Source organism: Sarcophilus harrisii, chromosome 1 (assembly GCF_902635505.1).
Source record: "Sarcophilus harrisii chromosome 1, mSarHar1.11, whole genome shotgun sequence".
Lineage (NCBI taxonomy): Eukaryota > Metazoa > Chordata > Mammalia > Dasyuromorphia > Dasyuridae > Sarcophilus > Sarcophilus harrisii.
In genome coordinates, this window is record NC_045426.1 from 650,377,847 (window position 1) to 650,401,149 (window position 23,303).

The 23,303-nt window shown below is 49.8% G+C and overlaps 1 protein-coding gene across 4 annotated transcripts; it reads left to right on the forward strand.

The window, feature by feature from the left end:
- The first annotated feature begins 1,436 nt into the window (after nucleotides 1–1,436).
- On the forward strand, nucleotides 1,437–21,509 carry PKN1 (protein kinase N1). Of its 4 annotated transcripts, XM_031947703.1 has the most exons (23): nucleotides 1,437–1,889; nucleotides 4,268–4,353; nucleotides 10,968–11,289; nucleotides 11,916–12,052; nucleotides 13,441–13,573; nucleotides 13,787–13,932; nucleotides 14,171–14,381; nucleotides 15,269–15,460; nucleotides 15,577–15,686; nucleotides 15,823–15,966; nucleotides 16,356–16,431; nucleotides 16,515–16,653; nucleotides 17,459–17,564; nucleotides 17,817–17,896; nucleotides 17,977–18,052; nucleotides 18,149–18,240; nucleotides 18,318–18,494; nucleotides 18,907–18,969; nucleotides 19,095–19,171; nucleotides 19,386–19,528; nucleotides 20,019–20,126; nucleotides 20,389–20,469; nucleotides 21,204–21,509. In XM_031947703.1, exons 2-23 carry the CDS (start codon nucleotides 4,297–4,299, stop codon nucleotides 21,405–21,407), a joined length of 2,874 nt encoding a protein of 957 aa, XP_031803563.1. In that variant the 5' UTR covers nucleotides 1,437–1,889; nucleotides 4,268–4,296; the 3' UTR covers nucleotides 21,408–21,509. The 4 variants fall into 4 exon arrangements, with proteins under 4 accessions (XP_031803563.1, XP_031803564.1, XP_023352529.1 ...); XM_031947704.1 differs by lacking the exon at nucleotides 4,268–4,353 and having other exon boundaries at nucleotides 1,438–1,889; XM_023496761.2 differs by lacking the exons at nucleotides 1,437–1,889; nucleotides 4,268–4,353 and adding an exon at nucleotides 1,950–1,973.
- The last annotated feature ends 1,794 nt before the right edge of the window (nucleotides 21,510–23,303 follow it).

Here is a 23,303-nt window from a genome sequence, read left to right on the forward strand (position 1 = left end):
TGATTTGCCCAGGATCACACAGATATTAAGTGTCAGGACAGGATTAGAACTCATGCTCTCCTGGTTCCAAGTCCAGCACTCTTTCCATTGCATCACCTGGCTGTTCCTAATAATAGTTACTCACATTAATAAAATAATAATTACATATGTATAATATAATAATTTCACATTTGTGTATGCATTAAGTTTTACAAAGTGCTGTATACCCCCCATCGCCTTTGATCTATGGCCATCTGTGTTCTCTGTTTTGATCCTTTCAGTTCCTACATTCTGAGCTTTGCTTCTTTCTCCTTCGTGGCTGAGTTTCTTACACACACACACACACACACACACACACACACACACACACACACACACACAAACAACGTAGCAAAACAAGACCAAACAAAAAGATATCTCCCAAACCCTAATCCTAACCCCAGTTCCCAAGGATTCCAGCCCTAGAGAAAATTATAAACTGAAACCAATTGGCCAGAACTAGTTAGTTATTCTCTCCGCTCTCTCCGCCCTCTCCGTGGCACCCGCTCCCCTCACCCCCGCTCGGCTCTTTGTTTGCTCCCTCTGGGCGCGCGGGGAGAGGGCGGCTCTGGGCTCCAACCTCCCCTCCTGCGTCCCGGGGGCCTTTGCAGTTCCGGGCGCCATGCCCAGCCTAGGCCTGGAGCTGGCACATCCTTAGGGGCTGTTCCCAGCTAGCCCCAGGGTGTCCTCAGTGATATCCCAGGGGCATGGAGTAACTGTGGCAAGGTCAAGGACAGGTCTCTGATTGGTCTCCCGGACTGTGACCGCCTTCGATTTCATGAGCGTCCGGGCAAGGCTGGGATGTTAGAGCCGAGAGGGATAGTCAAGATTATTTTGTACAATCCCCCCATGGTAAGGAAACTAAGGCAGAGAAAGGTTCTAGGTATAAGCGGCGGTTGTAGTTACCCAACTAAAGCCCAATGCTCATGCCAGTCCAAGACTCCAAGTCTAGTGCTCATCCCATTACACCCAACCCAGAGAAAGAAAGTGCAACTCCGGGACCTCGGGCACCTCGGGAGACTTGTCTCCAAGCGAGGCAGACTGGTTTGCACGCTCGGGAGGCCGGGTTTGCAAAGCTGGTCCACCGCGGCGGTGTTTGACCTAGGGACTAAAAACATGCAAGGTGGAGCTGGGGTGGGAAGGTATGTATGTAGCTCAAATTACAAATTACAAAGCCCCAGACCGTCTGCTTCGTCCATCCTCAGATAGCCAGGAGGTGCTGGGGGCCAGCTACGCCCTCTCCCCTCCTCGCCCTCCCCCACCCGGCGCAGACTCGCTCTGTCCCTTCTGCTCCCACCCCAGCAGCCCAGCAAGGCTAGAGAGCAACCCCAGGCCCCAGGCGCTCCACCCCTCTCCCGACTCGGCCTGTGCTCCCCTCCTCCCTTTCCCCCAGTCACGTGACCATCCCGGCTACATCTCGGACTGGCGAAAGAGCCGGACTAGGGGCCGTCTGGTGTTGGGGGGCGGTGACTGTAGCGAGCGTGGCGCGCGCGCGCGCGCGGCCCGAACTAACAGGATGGAACGCGCCCGGGAGGGCTCTCTTTGCTCCTACCCCCCTTCTCCTCCTCCTCCCCGCGCCTAGAATCTAGGAGTTGGGGAAGCTCCCCACAGGGGAGGAGGGAGGGAGGAGAAAGTGCGCGAGACCCGGACCACCCCCTCCACCCTAGAAACAGGGGCGGGGCAGTGCCCCGAGCCTAGTGCATGCGACCGGCTGGGGCATCCTGGAGAAGCCTTGGTGTCCGGCCCTCGCGCCGTGAGTGACCCTGCCGCGCGCGTGCGGGAGGGAGGAGGAGGAAGAGAAGGAAGCGGCAGCAGCAGAACGCGGAGCCGGGCGCGGAAGGAGCCGAGACATGGCCAGCGACACGCTTCAGGTACAGGTCTGTGGGTGGCAAGGAGGCACCTGCCCCAGGCCTCTACTTCCAGCCAGCCCCCCGCACCTCGACCCCGCAGCCTGGGTAGGGAGACACCCTTCTTACCGTGATCCTCTATCCTTTCACGGGGGAAGGGGCCTCTGTGTATTTGTGCCACCTCTGTTTATCTTTCCAACCTCCACTTTCCCCCTCAAAAATAGAAACCACACCTGGTTCGCTTTGAACACCTAAAATCCTTCCCATGCAAACCATCCCCCTCCTCAGCTACAGTGAAGTTTCCTGTATATGGTTTGTCCCTCCTCCCCCTTATCGGGTCTCCTAAGTCAGTCCTGAGAGTCCTTCCGGCTCTGAGATATTATGACTGATTCTTGGGGCCTGGAGCCTTCTTTCTGGCTCCATGAGTGGGACTAGAGTGGGGAGGTGATTGCCCATCCCTGCCCTGGTTCAGAGGGCCGACCCTCGCCTTCCTGCCAAGAAATCAATCCCTGTCTACTTCACTATTTGCCCTCAGACTGGGGACCTTGGAGAGCAGCCCCTAGTTCAGATCTCTAGTTAAACTTGCTGGGAGGTTCTCTAGACCTAAGTCCTCCTGAGCTCCATTGTAGCTTTATTTTCTTGGGTGGGCATCGAAAGGAAAGCTATATTAATCTGATTCTGGGGGACTATTTCTTAGCCCTAAGGCCTGTCTGCACCTCCTCCACTATTTGTTTGTATGTCCCTGTCCCTGCCTCCACCACCTAGTCTAGGATCTGAGACTGCCTTCCCCATGGCCCCGCCTCCCCAGCAGGTGCAGCTCCACCTGTCTCCATCTGCCATCAGTGCCAGACCTAATGATCATAGGATCATAGGATTTGGAGCTGGCAGGCAGCTTAGAGATAATCTTGTCCAGCATCCTTTTACAAATGAGGAAACTGAGGCCCAAGGAGAAGAAATTTGCCTTAAATTTTAACAGGTAGCAAGGAGAAGAGCAAAGAGTCAAATCCAGATTCTTCAGATCCAAATATAGTGCTCATTCCATTTTCCCACAATGCCTGATTCAAGCCCTTCCTCCAAAAATCCCTCCCAGACTTCTCTAGCCTGTAACAATTTTTCATTTTTGAACTGGAGTGTAGCAGATAATGGCTTACTAAGTTGAGGCTCAGTGGGTGACTGTTGGCCTCCATCCTAGAGTTCAAAGAGAGAGAAAAGGGAAGGCACAGAAAAGTCCCATAGGTATCTTCCCCAGTAGCTGTTAGCCAAGACTTTGAGCAGTGCCACAGAGCCTCCAATAGAGTCTCAAACCTTGAGGATGAAATTTAATGTTCTTCTGATTGGCACCTGTTGATAGATGCTTTTGCAGTTCTAATTAGGCCTCAAAAAAAAAAAAAAAAAATCCAGGAATCCAGACTTCTATCTTATCCAAGATACAGTTGTTCAATGGATTACTACTACTACAAACTACTACAAAATTCTATAGGAGTCTGATTAACAAAATGCTTTCTTCACAATAACCCTGTGAGAGAAACTCAGAGAACTGAGGTGATTTTCCCTATTGTCACTCAGTTAGCCCTCAAACCAACATCTCTCTGAGTCCAGTAGTCTCTTCACCATCCACACTGCACCCCACCTAGAATCTAGAATCTGGAACCCAGAGTCACTCAGGCTACCTACCTCCTGTGCCTTCCTCTGTGACCACATGCTGACTACATGTTTGTTTTCTAGATTTGGTCATATTCTCCAATAAAGATATTATATCATTTAAAAAAAGAATCAATTTATATCCAATTTAGAAAGAAATGTAACACTTCATGGAGCATAATTGTATTTTAAGGAAGCTTTAATGAAATTGCATTGTAGAAGACTCTACCTTAGATGTCAAAAGGTTTTTCTGAACATAATCAACTCTTAACAAATTCCCAATTCACATCATCAGAAATTGAGTTGCCAGATTCTGCCAGGGATTCTCTGAGTAACGTTAGACAAATCCCTCCTCTCTGGGCCTGTTTCCCCATGTATAAAGCAAGGGAGATAGCATCCTTCAGCTCTGACATTGTATGAGTTTACAACTAATCAGGTAAGCTTCCTTTCTAACATCATTACTGAGGGCCCAGCCATGTCTGAGAATGATTGTTTAGGTTGTTGGTCTCCTGTCCCAGAACAATTGAATTTCACTGTCCTAGAGTCAAAGGTGGAAATAGGTGTAAAATTGTCAGTCACTACTTGCCCCACCTCCACCCCCACCCCAACTAACTCCCCTGGCTGTCCAGCTGTTGCTTTATAACTGGGTTTTCATCTCCTTCTGCAACCTTCCTGTTCCTCCACCCTCTTTCCCTTCTGTGTCTCCCCTTTCCTGGTGGCATTCTCCCGCCCTCCCATCTCTGTCCTTCCCCACTACCAAGTCTGGAGGGAGCACCCCTCGGCCAAGCTGATGGCAGGGCCCCCGTGTGGAGGAGCCAGCCGCGTCTGGTGCTGCCGATCGCACAAGGTTAGACACCAACCCACTGTTGATGAGGTGGGCAAGGGACTGGGGGTGGGGGGGACGTAGAGGTCTGGGAGAAAGAACATGCTGAGGTGGGGGGGCACAACTACCTAGCGCTCCTCCTCTCCTCTTTCCAAAGGAGCAGGGAGAGTTAAGCTTGAAGAAGGAGCAGATCACTGGGGGAGGATCGCTAGACATCTGGATCCTCAGCATCATGAGAGGAAAGGAGATGACTGATTTTCCCTGTGCCTCAGTTTCTCCCACCTTGGAACACTTTTCCCCAGGAATCCAGGGGTCCTGTTTATGATCACTGAACCTCACTCTTCCTGGATCCTGAAAAGGGCCTGAAAAGAAAAGAGCTGGGCCTGTCTTACACAGAAACAAACCCCTCTCATTGCCAAACCCTAGACCCTCTCCGCCTCCCAGTCATAATTGTCAGTAGTCTTGTTAGTTCCCTGGCAAATTTAGCAAAAGTTCAATGCTGTGTGATTTTGGGCCTTGTCACTCCTGAGTTAAAGGGATCATAGTTTCTCATCTGTAAACAAGGGTGAAATATCTGTATTCTACCTCAGTTTCCCTGTCCTAGAGTCCTAAAATACAGTAAGTAGTCTCATTTTACAAGTTTGGTTTCAAAGATTCCTCTTCCTTCCAGCTCCAAAGCCGAGATTGCAGATTAGATTTGGAGCTATTGTTAAATCCTTTTCTTTCCTCTGGGAGGAGACCCTGGGACAGCCCGAGTCTCCTAAGCATGCCGGGTTGCCTGGATCTAGATCCTTACCCTGGGGCAAAGTCCTGACCCCTCAAGGACATTAGCTAGAAGATTTTAGATAATGATCCCTAACAGAGACTGTAAAATACATGGGGAAAGTATTTAGGAAAGCACAGTTCTAGTCCCACTTTTGTCCCTAACTTTCTGTGTGACCTCATCTAAATCACCTAACCTCCACTGACCTATTTGCCTAACAATAAAACAAGGAAATTGAATTAAATAATTTCTAAGTTCTCCTTCATGAAGGGGATAATAATAATATCAGCTTAGACTTATGTAACATTCATGAATTGCAAAGCGCTTTCTCAACAATAAAATTTATATAAATGTGTTGTTACAAAGTGCTCACCATACATTATCTCATATAATCCTCACATATTATCTCCATTTTACAGAGGAGGAGACCGAGCCTGAGTTATTTTGATGGCACTTTCTGGCTTACTCCTCCTGACAGACAGGAAACCAGTAATGGAAAGAGCCCTGGGTTATGGAATCAGAGCACCCAGCTCTCCCATTCTATGTGCTACTTCTCTCTCTGGGTCTCAGAGAATGACAGGACTGAATTAGATGCTCTCTAAGAACTCTCGTAACCTTAAATCCTGTTACCCCTGAGACATCCGTGGTATTGGTATTCATAGCCTCATTTTACAAAAAAGGAAACTTAAGGCTGGGAGAACTAACTAAATGATTTATCCATAAATGAAAGCTAAGTTTGCCAAGTAGTAGGGAGAGGTCAAAGTAGGTCAGGAACCCCAGTTTTCAGACTGTAAATCCTCCATTCCCATTATGCCATAGCTGCTCCCATGGACTATGAGTCTGTTCTTAGGTGGTGCTGAAGGGGGGCTGGGGTAAGGAAAGAGAGAATCTACACTCAGCCCATCTGTCCCAGAACAGATGGTAGAGGGCTGCTTCTCAACTCCCTCTATCCTTCCATCAACTGTTTTTATTCTGCCCCCCCCACCCCCACTTATTATGGGATCAGGGCAACTAGGGAAAGCTGCAGGTTCCCCTGTTTTCTTTTCTCTTAGTCCCCATTCTAGGATAAGAACAAAGGATGCCAGGAGTTTCAGCCCATGTCAGACTCCGGGAAGTGTGTGGGTTGGAGAAAGGACCCTGGAGTCTGGATGCCTGGGTCCACAATGGGGCTAGGGGAGGGCCTGGAGCTGTGTATTCAGGATGCTTAGGACCTTGGGGGAGGAAGGAGCCCCTCCATGACTCACCGCTCCCCCCTCCTCCCAGGGGCCAAAGGGTTAATTAGCTGTCAAGGCCCTTGAGGGTAGGACAATTACAGGCATATTTGTGTGGCCTGTTGCCCTATCCTCCTCCAGCTCAATAATTTTCCTTCCTTCCCTCCCTATCTACTGGCTCTCACTGGCCTCCTCATTCCCCATTTTGCCTGTCTTGTCCTTCTGTCTGTCTCTATATTTCCATGCTAACACGTCTGTCTGTTTGTCTGTACTGTGTCTGGATAGGATGTCCGGTTTCTGCTCAGGAAGCCTCAAAAGTATTCAGAATGCTAGATATCACTGGGGGTGGGGATGCCTGAGTCCAGGACTGGTGTATAGGCTGGTAGGAAGAGGAAAGTATTGCTTGGATTCAGGAGCAGGGGATGCCTAGGTCTCGGGGACCCTGTCACAGGAAGTGATGATTCCTAGAGATAGAAATGCCCTGCCCAGCTTGACTCCTTGTTAGCTGGGCTACTCTAGTAGTTCTTAACTAGTTTTCTATCTGTCTTGGCAGTTTAGTGAGGTTTTTAGAATGCTTTTAATTGCATGAAATAAAATGCATACAATTACAAAGAAACCTAATTATGTTGAGATGCAGTAATAAAAAATATTTTTAAAAAGTACATTAGTTCATGGGTTAAGAACCCCTGGTTTAATTAGTCAGTTCTTCCCTGTTAGCCTCAGTTTCCTCCACTGTCAAATGAAGAGGAGGTTGGATTAGATGGTCTCTAAGGGCGTTTCTAGCTCTCATTTGTATAATTCCTATAACTCCAGAATCTAACTACAATTTTCAACCTGGAGGAAGGGGAAAGTTTCCTCCTGACCCTAGGTGACCCAGGGGCAGCTGCAGAGCTAGGCCCCAAAGCCCCAAAGGCTGAGCATCCCAGCCAGGGAGTGAGTAGGGATTGGGGCAGGCCCTGTGGCCTCTCCCCGCCCCACATTCCTGGGTGACTGAGGTCACCAGGTTCCAGTCCTGCTGCTTATACAGCTGAGTTCAGCTGGCCCTAGAAAGCAAGACCGGGGGAGTCTAATCAATGACAGGAGGCCAGCACCGTGGGAAGAGGAGGAGGCTGAGAGAACTCAATGCCCCCTTCCCATCCCTGTTCTCTCTGAAGGCCTCTCTGCCTCCCCATGAAGTGACAGGGAAATGGAAAAAAAAAATACTAAAATTAGACGGAAGGAGATCTTGGCTATCACTCATTATGACTTTCTTCCCCCAGGTCTCAGTTTCCCTATCTATAAAATCAAGGTGTAAACTAGATAATCTTTAAGGCCTTCTCCTTCCTCCTTGTGATCCTTAGTGAGAGAGGAGCAAAGATAGTTTTCTCTCCCCTCATTCTTTCCTAATGAAGCTGTTGGGCTGGAAGCCTGGACTCTTGAGTCCCAATATTAGCAGGATTTAGAATGCCTGGGCTTCAAGAAGCCTCCAGGATCAGCATTTGTCCTTTTTCTCCATCACAATTCAGAGAGATAGGCTGGTATTTAGGAGACCAGAAGAGCAATCTCGATGTTGTGGCTTTACACAGTTGGAGATTTGAATCCTGTCTCTGAGATTTAGCACCTATGTGATCTTGGCCAAGTCATAACCTCTCTGGCCCTCAGTTTCCTCATCTGTAAAATGAGAAAGTAATGGCCTTTGAGGTCCCTTCCCTCTGTAAATCTGTAATCCAGGTCTGACTCTTGAATTGGGGAATAGCATGAGCCTCAGTGCTTGGGGTATCAAGGAGCAGACTTAGAACAATGGAGGGGGGATTGAGGGGTAGAATAGGGGGTGTTGGGAAGGAGAGGGAACCTCTTGCTCAGGCTAGGGGAGTGGCCTGAATAGGCCTTTTGTGGAGCCTGGCCTGGGGGCATTGGGTGAGAGAAAGGAGGTCACAGACTAGTAGATGTGGCTCCTGAGTTCCAGAGGACCACTTTCTCCTCTTTCCTCCCTCCCAATTCTGCCCTCCTTTGGAAAACAATCTGAACATGGAGTCACCCCAGCATATGTGGAACTCACAGGAGCCCAATCTCCAGCCATAGGACTCACAGAGGAAGACCAATTATGGAGTGTCTTGTAAAAATATATATATATATATATATTAATTTTCTATTCAGAAAGGGCTGATTTGAATCCTATTTAGGTCACTTATTAGCTGTGTTTGGAAAAGTCACCACTTCTCAGTGACAGAATAAAGGAGATTGGGTTTTGATTATCTGTAAGGTGATTTCTAGCTCTAGATCCCATGTTCTCTCCACTCCCAGACCCAGCTCATCACAAGGCTGGTGGGAAGTGGGCTCGAGCCTGGGAGGAAACAGGAAGTCTGGTTTGAGATTCAGGGAAGGACAGACCTTCGGTCCGGGGGGATAGGGGGATGGGAAGAGAGGAGTCAGGATGCAAAGAAAAGGGGAGCAAGGTCCGTTAAAAAATTGTGTGGTAACAAAAAGAACACTGGTTTTAGAATCAAAAAGATGATTTGAATTGCCTCCTCCTCTTACTGGCTATATTTGGGTATCACAAAACTAATCTATACCTCGGTTTACTCTTCTGACAAATAAAGGGATTGGACTAGAGGATTACTAGTTCATTTCATCTAATTCATATGATCCTTAAATCCCATGGGCCAAGGCAGGTCTCTGTGCTTTTATAGGGACACTGAGACATATGGCTAAATGTAGTAGGGGAAAAGGCCCACCAGGAGGCACCCTCACACACATCACCCCGGTCCTCCCTGATGACCCAGGCCTGACCTAGAGCAGGAGGGGGGAGTGACCCTCACCCTTTTATTTATCCTCCTTTTGGGAGGCTCTTCAGCTGGAATTTAGCAGTCTGGTTCCTTCCGTGTCTAGGAATGGGGGTGCTTCTTCCCAGCCTGTGACCCCTGAGTCTCTGGCCCCCTTTGTCCCCCTCCCCCAGGGGGGCCCACATAGAAAGCCCTGGGACAGGCAGGAAAGAGGAAGTGGTAGACACAGAGCTCTGGGCCCAGCCAGGAAGAGAGGGCGGAGCCGCCCAAGGACCCAGGATGGCGGAAGCTGAGCCCCCCACGGACCCGGAGCTAGAGGTGGGGGCTGGGCCAAGGTTGGGGGGCTTTGTGGCTTGGGCTACTATGCACTGGGACAGGGACTGTCTGCCTGCCTCTTCGGCTGTCTGTCTCCTTCCCCAGCCTCTTCACTCCCCAGCTACTGTCAGAGCAGGAAGGCCAGGCACAGTGACATTTCTTCTGGGGCCACTAGAATGAGGGGTCTGCCTGGGCAGCCCAGGAGTAGCTGATGGCTGGCAGGAGGGGAGTGGGATGCTACCGGGGGTCCTCCAGGAGACAATTAAGGAGTTTCCTTGGCTGGGGTCAGACTTAAGGGTCGTGGGTGAGCCTGAAACATTCTTGGCCAGGAATTTGCATTTATTGGAATCACTTCCCAATCAGAATTCTGGGTCATTTAGGGTCATTCCCTCCAGGATGCTGGATGGCACTGTCAGCTGGGCCAAGATTACTGAGGACCCTCGCACCTCTTTTCTGTTTGAACCCTTGTTACCATAACTTTCACCCCAGGTCTGATTCTGAATTAAGGCTTCTCTGAGCTTAGGGAGAAGAATGTTCTAGGCTCCTCTGGGGAGGAGCGAGGGGAGGAAAGCAGTCCTTTGCCCTTAAGTTGAAAAAGAAATATTAGAAGTCAAAGATAAATGAGACCTCTGAATCCCCAAGGATTTATCACATCAGGGGTGGATCCTTGGGCCCCTCCCTCTGTAGTACTCCATCCAAAAAGTCTGTACTTCGAACCTACTGTGTGTATGACTAGCACTTTGTTAGGGCTGTGTTGTCTGAGAGACAGAGACTAGGTCCTACCCACTGTGTGGTGGGAAACTCAGTCCCTGTTTCTCCTTCTTGAGAGTTGTGAATATAGGGGCGGAGCAAGGACATCTCTATAGGCAGGGTAGTCAATGATCATTTTCTGGAGTCATGGGATTTCACTTAAAAAAACAGACAGAAAGGGAGGGAATTGCATCCACCAAGGTAGGAAAGTCTGGCCTTTTCTGAGACATAGAAGGGCAATTTGGGGGAGCACAGAGAAAGGTAGGGAGTATGAGGACTGTAGAGAAATCATTTAATATGGGCCTCAGTTTCCCCCTGTGTAGATTGAAAGAAGGTTGGGCAAGATGATTTCTGTGGTTCCTCCTAATTCATAATCTTTAGATTTGTGAAGGGAGGAATATGTTTTCAGGGGCTTTAAAATACTGAGGAAGCATAGCATTTAGGTGTGGAAGGGACCTAAAATGTCATCTGGTCCAACCCCCTCATTTTATGGAGATGGGGGTGGGGGTGGATGGAAACAGGCAAGAAAAGGTGGAAGGAAGAAAAGGCTGGAGGTCACGTAGCAGCAGAAATGGGATTCAGGATTATGGTGTCTGACTCAAATCCCTTTCCCCTGCCTCTGCTTCTTCAAATGGAGTGATTTGACAGGGTGTTTCCTAAGCTGCTTCTTCCAGCCCTAAATCTCCTGATCTCATGAGGTTGGGCTTACCTTTCATGTCAGTTTGAGGAGGTGGAACATGGTCCCCCAAATGAAGTCTTTCCTCCTCTTCCCTCTGGTTCTCTTAATTCTGGGTTCCCAGAGCTTTGAGCTACAGCCTTTCCCTGTTTCCTTCACAGAGCGAGCCCGGGAGCTGGTCAGTGCTGGAGCAGCTGGGCCTGTCAGGAGCAGACCTGGCAGCCCCAGGGGTACAGCAGCGCCTGGAGCTGGAGGTGGAACGGCTGCGGCGGGAGATCCGAAAGGAACTGAAGCTGAAAGAGGGGGCAGAAAATCTTCGGCGAGCCACCACTGACCTCGGCCGAAGCTTGGGGCCAGTGGAGCTGCTACTCAGGGGCTCCACACGACGCCTGGACCTGCTGCACAGCCAGCTGCAAGAGCTCCATGGCCTTGTGGTGCTACATGAGCCCAGCCAGGCCCAGCCTCAGCTGGGCCAAGCCCAAGGTGAGCAAGGTGCTGGGGTCCCTGGGGGGAGGGGGGCTCTGGGGAGAAAGGCCAGAATGAGGGCCAATGCCAGGGCTCCAAGGAAAAAAGGACTATATTCCTGGTCTTTTAGAACAACAGTAGGGATATTTACATAATATCTGGGGGGGATGGGAGACCTGGACCACTCCTCATCTCTTGAGGCTATCCTTGGAGCTTTATGCAAGAAGCCTGGGTCTTAATCTCTAAACTGGTCTCTTCTAGGAAATATTGTGGAAGGGGGATTAAAGAAAGGGGGATAGACACAAAAGGGTCGGAATTTCAGGCCTCCAACCTCCCAACCCCCAGCTTGTCTTTCTGGCTTAGGGTGGAAACCACACCAACAGCTCCCCTTACCTCAGCTCCCCATGAAATATTCAGATTCCAGGCAGGCAGGACAGAAGCAAAGCAGCCAGCTGCTCTGAACTGGGAGTGGGACAGTGGGGTTCCCAGTTTAGCTTCTATTTTTCAGGGGGAGAGTTCTCTAACAAGGAAGAAAGGAGGAAACTTGGACTACTGTGTCCTAAGACCAATCAGTCCCTCTCAGGGAAGTCTTGGCTGGGTCTTGTGTAGAAGTAACTCTGACCTCCCCTGTCTCTGCTTCCCAGATGGCCCCCAGTCCCCTAACTGCTCGGCCACCAGTCTGAGTCTGGTGGCCGGCTTGGAGAAGCAGCTGACCATCGAGCTCAAGGTCAAGCAAGGGGCAGAAAACATGATCCACACCTACAGCAATGGCAGCACCAAGGTGAGCTCAGAACTAAGGTCTGGGCTTGGGAGGGAAGACACTCCCGTAAGCTCCTCTTCTCTGGGCTTCTCAGAGAAGGAAGGGCTACTGGAGCTTTTTTTTTTTTTTTTTTTTTTTTAAATAGAATTTTATATATCTTTTGTTTGCAAAACACATGCACAGATAATTTTCAACATTTACCCTTGCAAAACCTGTGTTCCAAATTTTCTTCTCCTTCCCTTTCCCCCACCCTTTCCCTCAGACAGCAAGCAATCCAATATATATTAAACATGTGCAATTCTTGTATACGTATCTAGGGGAGTTTTATTTTGACCAAAATTTGGCTAATGCATCTGTGCTAGAGTGGAGAGTCACCCAGACACAATCAGAGGATCTGAGGTGGAAACTTGCCTCTCCACTTCCCTAGAATTGTACCCCAGGGCAGATAAGTCCTCTTTCTTTTCTGAGCCTCAGTTTTCTGTTTTTGAGATTATGGTCTCATGCTTTTCAGCTCAATCTTTCTGGGCTTAGGGAGTGGGGGAAGGGGAGCAGGGAGAGTTGGGTAGGACTTTACAGAACATCTAGTTCAACTCTGTTTTTTAAAAATGAAAACTAAGGCCCAAAGTAGGGAAATATTTTGCATGAGGAAATAACAGATATAAGAGAAGACTTTTATGAGGGGAAAGGAAAGGAAACATGGGTAGTTAGTGACTTTAAAAACAGGAGATTTAATTAAACATATTTTTACAACATACAGAAAAGAGTAGAAGGAAGCTCAGGAGACAGGGACAAGCAGGGCCTTGTTGGAACTGATATGTTCAATTTAGTAAAACCTAAACAAAAGAAGAAATAACAAGAGATCGTGACAGAGCTGGGATTCTAATCCTGGACTCTTTCCACGCGGCTAGACTGCTCTTTGAGGTTGGGTCTGGGGGGCCCCCTGACAACAGCAGTACTGAAGGGAGAGGGAGGAGCTGCTGAGTCCCATTTCTTCTCTGAGCCCCCCCCCTTTTAATGCATTGGCAAAATGACTTACGTCCCCTCCAACTGAGTTGTCCTAGGAAGCCCTGGTAGAGCAGAGAGCGGGTACTTCTCTGTAAGTGCCTTCTCTGCCTCTTAGCCGTAATGTGACCTCCCCCTCATCCACTGTAAATAAGGTTAGATTAGACAGCCCCTCTTCTGACTTTCTGTGATTCTGTGGGGATATAAGTCGCAGAGAGGTAACAGACCCGTACACTTCAGTGGCCGTGCAGGCACATCGTCCCCCGGGCAGACACACGTCCTTCGTGTGACAATGCAAGAACATAGTATCCCACGATCCTGCAGGAACACGCCCCCATCTCCCCTTTATTATTGGGGGGGGTTGGTGGTCTTCCCTTTCCTCTGCCCCTCCCATCTCTCTCTTCCAGGACCGGAAGCTGCTGCTCACGGCCCAGCAGATGCTGCAGGACAGCAAGACCAAGATCGACATCATCCGCATGCAGATTCGAAGAGCCTTACAGGCTGGGCAGCTGGAGAGCCAGGGCTCGGAGGAGTCACACGGTGAGTCCCCGCGCTGGGGGGAGACGAGAGAGAGGGGGAGGGGGGGCAGAGAAGGACGTACCCAAAGCCGGGGGGGAGGAAGCAGGGGGGTGAAGGAGGGCCGCAGCTGTCCGGGGTGTGCAATGTCGTGGGAGCCCCCGTGGCGTGCGAGGTGTGTGTCCTAGGGTATCCTCGCCACCTTCCGCCCGCACGTTAATTCCTCCCTGGCCACAGGGGGCCCGGACCTGGGGGCCGTGGAGCTGCGCATCGAGGAGCTAAGGCACCATTTCCGAGTGGAGCACGCTGTGGCCGAGGGGGCAAAGAACGTGCTGCGCCTGCTCAGTGCTGCCAAGGCCCCGGACCGCAAGGCAGTCTCCGAGGTGCCTGGGGAAGGAGAGCGGCAAGGAGACGCAATTGGAGGGCTCGTGCCCAAAGGGCGGGCCCTGGGGTGTGGCACTGGTGGGCGGAGCGTGGTCAGCGGGCATAAAGGAGTGTGGAAACCTTGAAAGGACAGGGGGTTAGCTGGAGTAGTAGCAGAAGGGTCCCTGGAGGGCTGTGGAGGCCGAGGGTCCCGGTCTGAGGGAGCCCCTTCTGATGCTCTACCCCTTCCTACTTCAGGCCCAGGCCAAGCTGACAGAGTCCACCCAGAAGCTGGCATTGCTTCGGGCAGCCTTGGAACTCCGCCTTGGGGAGCTGCCTGCAGAGCACCCCAAGGGGCGGCTGCTGCTGGAAGAACTGGCCATGGCTTCGTCCTCTGCCTTCAGTGCCCGCCTTGGCCCCTTCCCTGCCACTCAGTACAGCACGCTCTGCAAGCCCTCGCCCCTCACAGGTGTGTCCTGCCTCACCTGTACCGTCTGGCCAAAACCAGACGTCTGGGCCCTCCCAAAGCTTGCCTCTCTATCCACTGGGGCCTAGGCACAGGCCTCTATAATCCCTGCCCTCAAGCCCAGAAGCCCAAACTTCCAGCTACAATGTCCAAACCTTGGATAGTTTCCCTTTCCCCAGATAGTCCAATGTGCTTCTGTCACATTTTCCTGACAGCACCAGTTGGAGGGCTGGATTCTTGTGCAGCCTGGATTAGTCTTATCCAAACTCTCTGCTCTTCTGGATCTTAACATTTGGTTCCTAGCATCTCAAATGCTGACATCAGAATTCCCACCCCTTATTCTATGGGCCCAATGCAAGGGACTGGCTCCTAGCCTCTAAGACTCATTCATGAATCTCTGTCCCTTGAAAATGTTAGTGCCCATCTCAGCCCCCCGTATAAGCCTAAACTTCAACACCTCTTCCTCAACCTAGTACATCCCCCCAAATCTCTCCCTGAGTTATCCAAGTTTCACTCCCTCATTTCTTAGGATTTTGCGGTCCAGTTTTTAACTCTACTTCAGCCCCATAAACTCCACAAAGCCCTCCTCAAACTCTCCAAGATCTAGCTTTCACACTCTACTCTTCACATTCTCTAGGCCCTTGCTTAAAGCTCCGGGCTCCTCCAAGAACCTTAACGAGTTCCTTTCTCTAAGTTCTGAAGCCAATACTTTCCATTTCTTTGCCCTTTGCTTCTCTAGGAATACAGTGCTGGCTCCCAGCTCTAGATTTTCTTCAGGGCTCTTACATCCAGTCGCTGCATCATCTCCTCCTTGAGACCCAGGGACCTGTAGCTGGGGACCATAAACCTTAACCTTTTTGGTGCCTTACTGATCCCCGCTCTCCCCACAGGGACTCTGTCAGTACGTGTGCTGGGCTGCAGTGGGCTTCCTGAGACTGTCCCTTGGAGTTCTCCACCAACTTCAGGGAGCTCAGGCACCCCCGAAGGCCGTACCCCCTTCCTGGGACGCCCAGCAAGGGGCCTCTATAGCAGAAGTGGCAGCCTCAGTGGCAGGGGCAGCATCAAGACTGAAGAACCAACCAGCTGAGTATCCCTCTGATACAATCAGGGGAAGGATAATATCAGGGCTGAATCTTCATGGGTTGGTGTTGAGGGAGGAGATTTGTGAAAAGAAACTGACACCAAGGTTCCTTCACAGATGAAGTCAGTGCTGTGCTCAAGGTAGACAACACAGTGGTAGGCCAGACGCCATGGAAGCCGTGTGGCCTGAATGCTTGGGACCAGAGTTTCACCCTGGAGCTAGAAAGGGTAGGTATTGGCAGAAAAGGGTCTGGGAGAGACAAGGAAGCATGTGGGAGCCACAGCTCTAGGGTGGGGCTATCCTTATGCTGGAGGGAAGGCCATGGAAACACAAGAACAGACAGCACTCCCCCTCTACCTCCAGGCCCGAGAGCTTGAACTATCTGTGTTCTGGAGGGACCAGCGTGGCCTCTGTGCCCTTAAGTTCCTGAAGCTTGAGGATTTTCTGGACAACCAGAGACATCAGGTTCAATTAGAGTTGGAACCTCAAGGCTGTCTTCTGGCAGAGGTATGATCCTGGATCTCCCAGGAACTCCCAAATCCCTATGTACTTCCTGTCCCCCTCAATCTCCCTAGGTTTCACACATTCCCATGGCTGTCTTCCAGCAGAGATATGGGCCTGGACCCTGTCTCTTCTAGGAGCCCCAGATTCCTATGTTTATCCTTTCCCAGAGATCCAAAATTCCCAGGAATGCCTGTTTTCAGAAATATGGCTTCTCATATGTCTAGTGCCACTATCCTTTCCTGGGGCTGCCAGCTGCTGGAGGTTCAGCTCCCAGCCTCCAAACTTCCTGCTAGGATATTGCTTTCTAAAGCACTGTCATCCCAAGTCTAACACCCATAGTCCTGGCCTCAGCTCAGACATCAGGGTTTGGGGGTATTTCTCTTCTCTCCCAGGTCATTTTCCACAACCCAGTGATTGAGCGGATCCCACGACTACAAAGGCAAAAAAAGGTGTTCTCCAAGCAGCAGGGTGAGTGAGGTGGGTTGGGCAAGGAGAACAAGTGGAGTAAGAATCAGACCAGTGCATGATCCTTTCTCTCCATTGATGCTCAGGGAAGGCCTTCCTTCGAGCCCGGCAAATGAACATTGACATTGCTACATGGGTACGGCTCCTTAGGCGGCTCCTTCCCAGTGCCAATTCCACAGGCACTTTCAGCCCTGGGGCCACCACAGCTGAAAGTCGGACATCAGGGTAAGAACCTGTAGCTAAGTTTTTTGCCCAGCTCCTCTCCTTTCCCCAGTCTAGAATCTATGATACCTTCATCATGTGAGCACATGGAATAAGAAACTCTGATACCTTTTCTCCTTGGGTCTGGGATTCCCCCTTCCTCAGAGCCCAAACTGAAGCCCAAGGATAAGGAACTCTAACTCATATTCTCATCTGAGACCCTTTCCTTTCAGTACCTTTTTGCCCCCTTACATATGGGCTTTTCTACTCTGACATTCTCTCCAAATATTGGGAATTGAATTCAGGCACCCATGTTAGCTCTTCTCCCTCACCTCTTAAGCAAGCAAGAAAGAATGTAGAGGCTGATTCAAAGGGATATTGAGTCACTGACAGAGCCAAAACTAGAAAGACCAAAGTAAAATAGTCCCGGTCTTCAAAGAGCTTACATTCTTTCTAGGAAAGACAAACATGGATGTGCATGTGTAGGGATATTCAAAATAGATACAAGATAAATTTTGGGGCAAAGGGGAAGCGCTAATAGTTGAATGGATTTTGTAGAAAGTAGCAGTTGAATTGTCTTGAAGAAATTAGCGATTCTAAGAAACAGTGAAGAGGGAATACACACAGTGCTCCATACCTTTGTACTGCAGTTTTGCCAGTGCAAAGGCATAGAGCATTGTGTGTGAGGAGTTGCAAGAGGCTCTGTTTGGCTAGCCTGGAGAGTGCTAGAGAATAACATTTAATAAGACTAGAAAGGTAAATTAGGTTGAGGTTTGGCAGAGCTTGGACCTGTGGACACACTGATAACCCATATGTCTTCTTCCTGTAGGGACATTTCCATTGAGAAGCTGAACCTGGACTCTGATAGCTCCACCCAGAAAAGTCCCCTGGACCTCCTCTCCAGCCCCTCTAGCCTTTCCAGCCCCTCTTCCCTGGTGAGAACCCTTTCACACTACTGAGGGGCTTAGCTGACTGGGTAGCTTAGTTCCCTGCATTTAGAGATTGGAGTTTTACAGAGGGGAGAGTGGAAGCTCACTCCAAGTGATTCTGGGTCACTGACAGCCCAAATTAGAAACCAGATTATTTAAGTTCCATTTCTTGATCTGAAATGGAGACCTTCTGAGAAAGCACCTGTGGGAGGGGGGTTTGGAGTTGAGTTAGAACTTCCCTTCTTTTCCCCTGACCAGAGTCCCAGAAGCCAAGATCCCCCACAGCCCCTGGAATTGATGCCTGAAGACAAAGAGATCCCCGGACCCACCCCATCCAGGTAACCTTACCCTCCCTCTAGTCCTCCCCTTTCTATTCAAAAGTCAGGGTCTCCACAACCCCCTCTCTCCCCTGTTACAGCCCCCTGAGGACATCCCCATTGAGCCTGAACGACTTCAAATTCCTGGCAGTACTGGGCCGAGGCCACTTTGGGAAGGTGAGGTGGGTGGGCAGGGACTGATCCGGGAGGACCCTGCGTCCTGAGGAGTGGGGAGCCGGGCCCTAAGTCTTATCTGCCTGTGCTCACCTCCAGGTGCTCCTGTCTGAGTATCTGCCCAACGGGGAGCTCTTTGCCATCAAAGCCCTGAAGAAGGGGGACATAGTGGCCCGGGATGAAGTGGAGAGGTGAGTCGTGTGGGACTGGGGCCGGAGGGGGAGCTGGGGGTGGAGCTTCTGACCGAACTCTTCTGGCACTTCCACAGCCTGATGTGTGAGAAGCGGATTCTGGCCGCGGTGACGGGCGCTGGCCACCCCTTCTTGGTCAACCTGTTCGGCTGCTTCCAAACCCCTGAGCACGTATGCTTTGTCATGGAATATGCGGCGGGTGGGGACCTCATGCTGCACATTCACAGTGATGTCTTTACGGAGCCTCGAGCTGTGTAAGCCCCGCACCAATCCCACTCCCATTCCATCTCTCTGGCGTGTGCGCCCCATCCCACTCCCGCAGAGCCACTCCCCCAGGCCTACCGATCCCCTGTCGTTGTCCGGGCCATCGGTGGTGTCCGACTTCCTGACCCCATTTGGGTCCCTCCCCAGCTTGACCTTCCCGGGGTCTCAAAGCTATTAAGTGTTTGACGTCAGTTGAACTCGGGTCCTCCTCTCTTCACCTTGCTGCCCGCTGATTCCCCAACCCCTCCTTATAGCCACACTCCTGGGCTCCTCCCATGTGCCAGGCCGCTTGTTCCCTACCCCTCTTCGCTAGAGAACCTCCTTCCTTCTCCCAGGGACGCTCTGGCCTGTTTCTTGCCCCAGATGGAACTGCAGCCATCCCTTTTACCTTTCTTCCCACAGCTTTTATTCGGCTTGCGTGGTGCTGGGGCTGCAGTTTCTGCACGACCACAAGATTGTCTACAGGTGGGCAGCAAACAGCCAGTTGAAATTTCTATGTGGGGATGAGGGTCAGAAAAGGACTCAGACCCAAGGTGCAGGAGCACCTGGGCTGGGGAGGAGATCCTGATTACTGCTCCCAAACTCTCTAGGGACCTGAAATTGGACAACTTACTGTTGGACACCAAAGGCTACGTGAAAATTGCGGACTTTGGGCTCTGCAAGGAGGGTGAGGGTCAAGGCCTGTCTTGGGAGGGGAGGGAACTGGTGGTGGTGCTGGTGTCAATGTGCCGAAATAGTGACTCTCTGTTTCTGTGTGTTTGTGTGTGTCTCCGGTCTCCCTCCCTCTCTTTCTGTCTCTCTCCCCCCCTCCTCTCTCTCTCTTTCTTCTTTCTCTCTTTTCTCTCTGTCTTTCTGCCTCTTCGGCTTCTGCCTTTATGTAGGGATGGGTTTTGGTGACCGCACCAGCACCTTCTGTGGGACCCCAGAGTTCCTGGCTCCTGAAGTGTTGACTGATACATCCTATACCAGGGCAGTGGATTGGTGGGGACTCGGTGTCCTCCTCTATGAGATGCTGGTGGGGGAGGTAAGCTCTGTGACCCCAGTTTGAGGCACCATTTCCTGGTATCCTTGACACTAGCTAGTTATTAGGATGGCAAGGGAATCATAGGATGGTAGATTTAGACCTGAAAGATAGCTTAGAGGTCAAATAGTCTACCTCTTTTGTTTTACAGATAAGAAAACTAAGGCTTGGGGAAGTTGGGTTTGGGGCCCAGCTAGTAAGTCTCTGAGTCAGGTTTTGAACTCAGATCTTGTCTTCAAGTCTCATGCTGAGGCTCCTCAGCCAAAAGAGGCTTCTCTCTCCCTGTGTCTGGTTTGGGAGACACCCCATCGTTACTCTAGGCTTCCTGACTTGGCCTGAAATCTAAAAGATGGCTGGCATTTAGAGAAGGGGACAGGAGGCAGGGAGGGCATTTCAAGCTTGACCATAAGGGGCATGAGTCATTTTTAATGTGCAGGTGGCCAGAGAACCAGGGGAATCCGCTTTCTTCCCATGCTCTTTCCTTCCCTTTTAGTCCCCATTCCCTGGAGATGATGAAGAGGAGGTGTTTGACAGCATTGTTAATGATGAGGTCCGCTACCCCCGGTTCCTTTCCACAGAAGCCATCGGCATCATGCGAAGGGTGAGGGCAATTGAACTCAAATTCCCACAAGCCCTTGGCACAATCTCACCCAGTTCTTGACCCTATAGACCACCCCTTGCCTATGGCACACCATTGGATGTTTGAGTCTCTTTATCTCTCCTGGTCAGGGCATGGCTGGGGCTGGTTCTTGGAGAGCTCTTTGAGCTCCACAGAGAAGGACTTGGGATCCCAGCTACAAGGGTGACAAGGGTGTTAATGGGTAGGGAGTGGGATTGTGGTTCTAACTCTCCTTTCCTCTCAGTTACTTCGACGGAACCCAGAGAGACGCCTGGGTTCTGGTGAGCGGGATGCTGAGGATGTTAAGAAGCAGCCATTCTTCCGGGTAAGACCCCTGTGCCTCAGTTTCTTTCCTGACACTTTTAACTTCTCTACTTCCTTATGTTTTCCCTCCTCATACAGTCTGCTTTTTCTATTCTCCTAATCCTTGTTTTCTGTACCCACTCACATCTTTGGGATACCCTTTCCCCAGTTTCCCTCCAGATACTTGATTACAATGGAGGGACAGTGTGAGGTTTAGTTTAAGGGATCTATGATGATAATGGTTGCTGAAGGCTATCAAGGTTGTTTTGGTTGGGACACTGGAGTCAAATGGAAGATAATGCTGAGGATACAGGAATTGGGGTGGAAGACTCAATGTCATGTCAGGGGAAATATTTGGGTTCATGCTGGAAACCCTGGGTATCCATTTAGACATTGATTAGAGTTGGGTAGAGAAAGGATAATTTTAGGGAACACTGCTAGAATATTATTGAGAACTAGGGATGATTTTTGGGAAAACATTAGAGAAGAAATATGCTCAGTGCGGAGAATATTGACTTAGATTTCCCAGTGGAAGGAACACTGGGTCTGACTTCAATCCTCAGGTCCCAGACACTCACTAGTTGTATGACCTTGGGCAATACATTTAACCTCTGTTTATCTTAGTATCCGCAACTGTGAAATGAGGAGTAATAATAGGATGAGGATCAAACAAAATGATATTTATAAAGCACTTAGCGCAGCGTCTGGTACACAGGAGGTGCTATATAAATGTTTATTCCCTGCATTCCTCTCTAGACTCTGGGCTGGGAGGCATTACTTGCTCGCCAGCTGCCGCCCCCTTTCATTCCTGTGATCAAGGGCCGAACAGACATCAGTAACTTCGATGAAGAGTTCACCGGAGAGGCCCCAGCTCTGACACCACCCCGAGAGGCTCGCCCCCTCTCAGCTGCTGAGCAAGAAGCATTCAGGGATTTTGACTATGTCTCTAAAGACTGCTAGCACTGCCTCTCCCCAAAGGACAATGAATGGACTGAAGCCTTCTCTCCAACCAATTCTCTGCAGTTTGTAGTTTTTAAAAGGCCTTTGGGATTTGCCCCATCAGAGTAGCCTCTGCCTCCTTTTTATGCGCCAAGAGTTGTGTGGGGATTGGGGAGGGGAACCTCAGTTCCTGGAGGAAGTGAGGGAGAGGCAATGAGGATTATTCATGATTTTAGGCAAATAACAACTGCTTTGAGCTTTATCTTTCTTATTGGAGAGGCTTAGATGACCAATTAAGTTTATTCTAGGCTGAAATCCATAGTCCTGTTATTTGATGACCTTGAGGGGAATGGGGTCTTGACCCCTCTAGTTCGGCCTTTGGTGGGAGAAGGAACAAACTAGAGGCTTCTGCTGAGGAAGGAGAAGAAACTGTGAAGGAGATTTGGAGGGATGTTGAATTGCCAAGAAAGTCAAAGAGTGAATCTGGAAGGAGTTGAGATGTTGAAGGAGAAAGATTTAAGCTCAAGGAGGACCCAAGGAGGAGGATCACCAGGGGGAGAGGAAAGTAAGAGAAGGTAAGGGGGTGTGGATCTCAGTATGCTAACAGGAAGAGAAGTGACCGCCCCACGTTTGAAGATCCTCATTTGTAGTTTGCCACAGAGGTTCTCCAGGAAAGCTTCTATCAAGAAGGAAAAAAGATGCTGAGGATCTCACTTCTAGCAAAGTGCAAAAAGCAGGGAGAAATCAGCAGTGACCTGCAGGGAATGAGAAATGGTGTTCCTGTATCTGCCATGACCACATGTTAGCTGAGTTCAAAAACAGGCTGGCCTCCCTCCTGGAAGACAAGGTACTCTCCTCAAGACAAGCGAGTGCCTCCCTGCTCTCCAGGTTACCAGAGAGAATTGTGGGCCTTTAAAAAGTAGAATGGAGGCATCAGAGGGAGGTAACAAAAGAAGAGATCCGAAGAAGCAGCTGGGAATCCTCACCTGTTTTGAGAGCTCTCAAAGAGGAAGGAGAAATAAAAGAAAAATCACTGTACTTTTGGAGCTCTGTGACAGATAGAATGAGGCTAGTTCTCATGGGCAAGGAGCTGGATTCTGAAAGTAGTTACTTCCTCTTCCTTCCAGGAATGTTGATGTAGATTCACAGGTGAGAGGGAATCCAGGAAGGGTAAGAGGAAGAGGAGGTCAGGCATGGGACTTGTATCTGGCTCTGCAGAAGGCATAATAAGGAAGTTCTTTGTCACCCTGATAATAACAATTAAAAACAAAAGTCTGCTTTCTTCCTGGAGCAATTTCCAGACAGTGACGGAGGACCCTTCATGACTAAAGTCATGTTTTTGCTTGAAGGGAAAGACTTGATTTGGGAAGTGAATAGCTAGTTTGGTTTAGTGTCTGAGAATGGGATATGGATTTCTGGATCATAGAATAAAATATAAGATTGACATGTCCCTGGTCAGAGACTAACTGTATTAAGGGCTAGTAAGAATTTATTTGTCTGCTGTTTCAGTCCTGTCCAACTCATGACCCACATTTGGTGTTTTCTTGACAGAGATACTAAAGTGGTTTCCCACTTCTCCAACTCATTTTTATAGATGAGGAAACTGAGGCAAACAGGGTTAAGTGACTCACCCAGGGTCACACAACCAGTAAATATTTAAGGCCATATTTGAATTCAAGTCTTTCTGACTCTAGTCCTGGTGCTCTAGCTGCCCTTGTATTTGCCTAGGGAGTTAAATGATTGAATGAATAAATGAATGAATGAACAAATGAAGCTTTTATTAAGCATCTACCTTGTGCAAAGCATTGTGCTACACTATGTTAATACAAATCAAAAAGTAAAACATTTCCTGGCCTGAAGGAGTTCACATTCTAATGGGGTAGACAATACATATGGATGTATCAGCTTTAAGTCATA

What these genes read in the sequence shown, in the direction of transcription:
- PKN1 (XM_031947703.1), top strand. Translation starts at nt 4,297, where the DNA reads ATGGCAGGGCCCCCGTGTGGAGGAGCCAGCCGCGTCTGGTGCTGCCGA. An exon ending in GGTGCTGCCGATCGCACAAG is followed by an intron (nt 4,354 to 10,967) that starts GTTAGACACCAA and finishes TTTCCTTCACAG; the next exon opens with AGCGAGCCCGGGAGCTGGTC. An exon ending in CAAGACTGAAGAACCAACCA is followed by an intron (nt 15,461 to 15,576) that starts GCTGAGTATCCC and finishes GTTCCTTCACAG; the next exon opens with ATGAAGTCAGTGCTGTGCTC.